General features: G+C 43.4%; 1 protein-coding gene across 1 annotated transcript in view; it reads left to right on the forward strand.

Moving 5' to 3' along the window:
- Window positions 1-2,220: 2,220 nt before the first annotated feature.
- LOC131888564 (band 7 protein AGAP004871-like) overlaps window positions 2,221-3,150 on the forward strand; it is a 63,146-nt gene continuing 62,216 nt past the window's right edge. The window contains exon 1 of the mRNA XM_059237450.1: window positions 2,221-2,528. Within this exon, the coding sequence (XP_059093433.1) occupies window positions 2,276-2,528 (253 nt within the window). The 5' untranslated portion in view covers window positions 2,221-2,275. The remainder of the gene's footprint in view (window positions 2,529-3,150) is intronic.

A 3,150-nucleotide genomic window follows, 5' to 3' on the forward strand; every position in this document is an offset into this window, starting at 1 on the left:
AAAACATCACAAACAGCGGACTAAAAATACTTATTTTCAAAATTGAGTATCTCACAAGGGGCTTGAAGAATCGTTTCAAAACATTCAAAGTATGTTTAAGAGTGCCTGACGAGTAACTAAAGCCTTGCAACTTACCCTTAATGGCACAACTTCTCGTTAACTGTATTTGATTTGGGATTAGGGCTACGGTGAAAAAAGGACAATCAAAAGTTTAGAATATTGCTCTAAAGTTCAAACTTACCGATATTCTCGAGGGCTTGAAGATGCTCCTAAAACGCATTGATTATTCAATGATGTCTGATATGTGTTACTTAAATAGATACAGATACCATACGCTTCCCTGTTTCAAAATAGTGCCTTTGAATGTTAACGTAAACGCTGGGAGGAGATGTGGCGTTGTGGTTAGCGCACTTCCCTAGCATCAAAAGGGGTTTCAGGTTCGATTTTTCGCCCCTACCTTACACCAGGAAACCTTTAGACGGTAACCATTCCCACAGACAGATAACCAATCTAACACAGACTATGACATTGCCTATGGAAACTTTTCACGAACGATGTGTTGGCTATTTTCACCCCTCCCCCAGCACCCAAATTACGAAGTAAACGTCATTTAATAGATTTTCTATTTCCGACTGAACAAGTCATCCCTGTCATCTCAAAAAATCTCTAGTTTCTTGTTTTATACGTTTTTGGGGGGAAATTATTAGGCCACTACGGCATTCAAGGACTGTACAGACTCGTTGAGATAAATTTTCTAATAACGTTGTGATGTCACTGATTTTATTAAAACAAGCATCCTCGTCACGAGGTAACCTCCCCATCTAATAAAGGAGTGCTCTTTGTAGCTCATAGCTATTGCAACGATATTTCTTTGTTGGAACTCGAGTTCTCATGTTTTAAAACTCGATTATAAGCCTAATCCTTACATCATTTCAGTTTTATGTGCAAGGTGATACTCACGTTTTCAAAAAGTACACTCCATATGAGGTAAAAAAAGCCTGACGTAACGTGGAGGAAGTAGAATAATGCCATGTATTGTGGTTGTCACCTGCCGGCTAGCTACATTAGGTACGACATGTTTCAATCACAACCTTGCACAGGCTATTCCCATTGTGGCCATAACCCATCACAAAAGAAACCCATTAATACCATCATGTCTTTGCTTGTCAATTCTTGTCCCACTCTGAGAGAATCTCTCCATCCATGTAGTAGTGGGTTAATCAACCGTTCTCCACCAATATTGAACGTCTTCTTTGGTCGAGACGGAGGCTGGAAATAGGTCGAATTTCCCACCACTCAGCGCCTTCATTGGTTGTCTAGTTGTGATGAGTTTCCTCGCCAGAATTTGGTTGGAATGCCGGAAATAAAGATGGCCATGACTGATCCATTAACAGTCATGGAATCAGTATCCTTATGGCTTTGGCAGGATACATTCATAAATGACAAGATGACAAGAAAAGTCCACCTGGCATGTTCCCGATATTCTTGTGGCACGCACTGGGGCCTTTAATCTTATTACGGTCTTTCACTTCCTTCTACTTGAGGCCATTCCGACCACGAGATAAAAAGAAGTCAGCGGATGCTTTTTGCCTCTTTGACTTATTAGTTGGGTCCTTGGAGCTCTCCAGTAAAAGGATTAGACAACTTGAGTCTGTGGTCGGGCGGCTGACCAGAATTTTTCACTTTGTTCCATCTCCCTGCTCTCCCTTTCGATCTTACTCGCATTCACTCCCAATAGTACCGAAGTATACAAGTATCAACCCTATACTACTAAACAGCCAGCCCGTTCTACGGTCTATTCGTACGTCTGTTCTTTTAAATCCTTACATCCACTGCTTATGAACAGACGGACGGACGGGTAGGTCGTTTGTGTCTTGGAGCTAACCAACGCCGTACGCCGCTTCGTGGCGCGGTCTTCATTCACGTTATGAGGAGTAGTGGTGGGTCCAACTAGTGCCCTGTATTAGGTCCGACCATGTGTTAGCCCAGGGATGCCGTCCTTACGGACTCCACACTGGTTCGTTCTTTCGGTCGGTCGGTCGTTCGTTGGTTCGTTCGTTGATTCCATCCAAGCTTCATTGTGGTTCCAAGTGGCTCAATCATAAGGTCTCATCAGACATGCGATGGACTCATCCATCTCCGTACTGTTCGTATTACCTTCGCATTGTGGGCTCCGTCGAGGAGGGAGAAAACGTCTCCATTGTCAAAGTTGGTGTGGTGCGTCTTACAAGTAGATGTGGTTGAGCATCAGTCGTGACAAAAGATCCAAACAGACATGAGACCCGCTTCCGTGGTGAACTACCCTATTGAAGTGCCCTCCGGGGGTGGTGGGGTGGAAAATGCCAATGGATTGAGACGAATGGATAAACAAGGACTCCGAGGACGGAGGACGGAAGGGGACTCCCTGAGGGGTCGTGAGAGGAGCAGTCCTAGTGGGAGTGGGGGTGAAGGTGCCCTAGTTGAGGCGGAGAGTCGATCATCCATGGCGAACCGTGCTCATGACAACCAAACTGGTTACTTCTCTGAGGGTAAGTTTGCAAGAGTAACAACAAAAACAACAACAACAACTTTAAACCATGCAATTGCCATGACCAAGGCTTGGTTTTCTGGAGGTATTCATTGTTGCATTATTGATTGGTTATTTGAAACTTGGATCCAACTCAAGAGGACATAATGATGATATGCCTGCAAAGGCTCTACATGTGCAGACGCTATCTTAAGTTCCAGCCTCTCAATTGCCTAAGGACCCGTTTGATATCGATTGGGGCTCTCTGCTAACAGACTGGAAAAATGTTCTAGGGAAGTAACCTGTTTTTCGATGCCTCTCGATACGAAAAAATGTCAATGTTTCCCCGTTGTTCTAACCCTGTCGGATTATTTCGGAGTATTATCGAGGTATCGCTTTTCAGGAATTTCCATTCCAGATTTAACAAACAATGCCATAGTAACTTTCCATCCATCCTTTTTCGATGAACTTGAATTTTGGGATTTCAGTGATCCATAACTTGAAATAACCTCACTAATTGTCATGAATGGTTCAATTTGAATATTCATGTCTAGGCCCCTCGTGGTCAATTTTGACCTTGATTTTGAAATGCTCTTGATCTAACGCTACTTTAGTTGACCACTCCTTGAATTCATTTCGTGAAC

This window comes from Tigriopus californicus, chromosome 10 (genome assembly GCF_007210705.1).
Source record: "Tigriopus californicus strain San Diego chromosome 10, Tcal_SD_v2.1, whole genome shotgun sequence".
Taxonomy (NCBI): Eukaryota; Metazoa; Arthropoda; class Copepoda; order Harpacticoida; family Harpacticidae; genus Tigriopus; species Tigriopus californicus.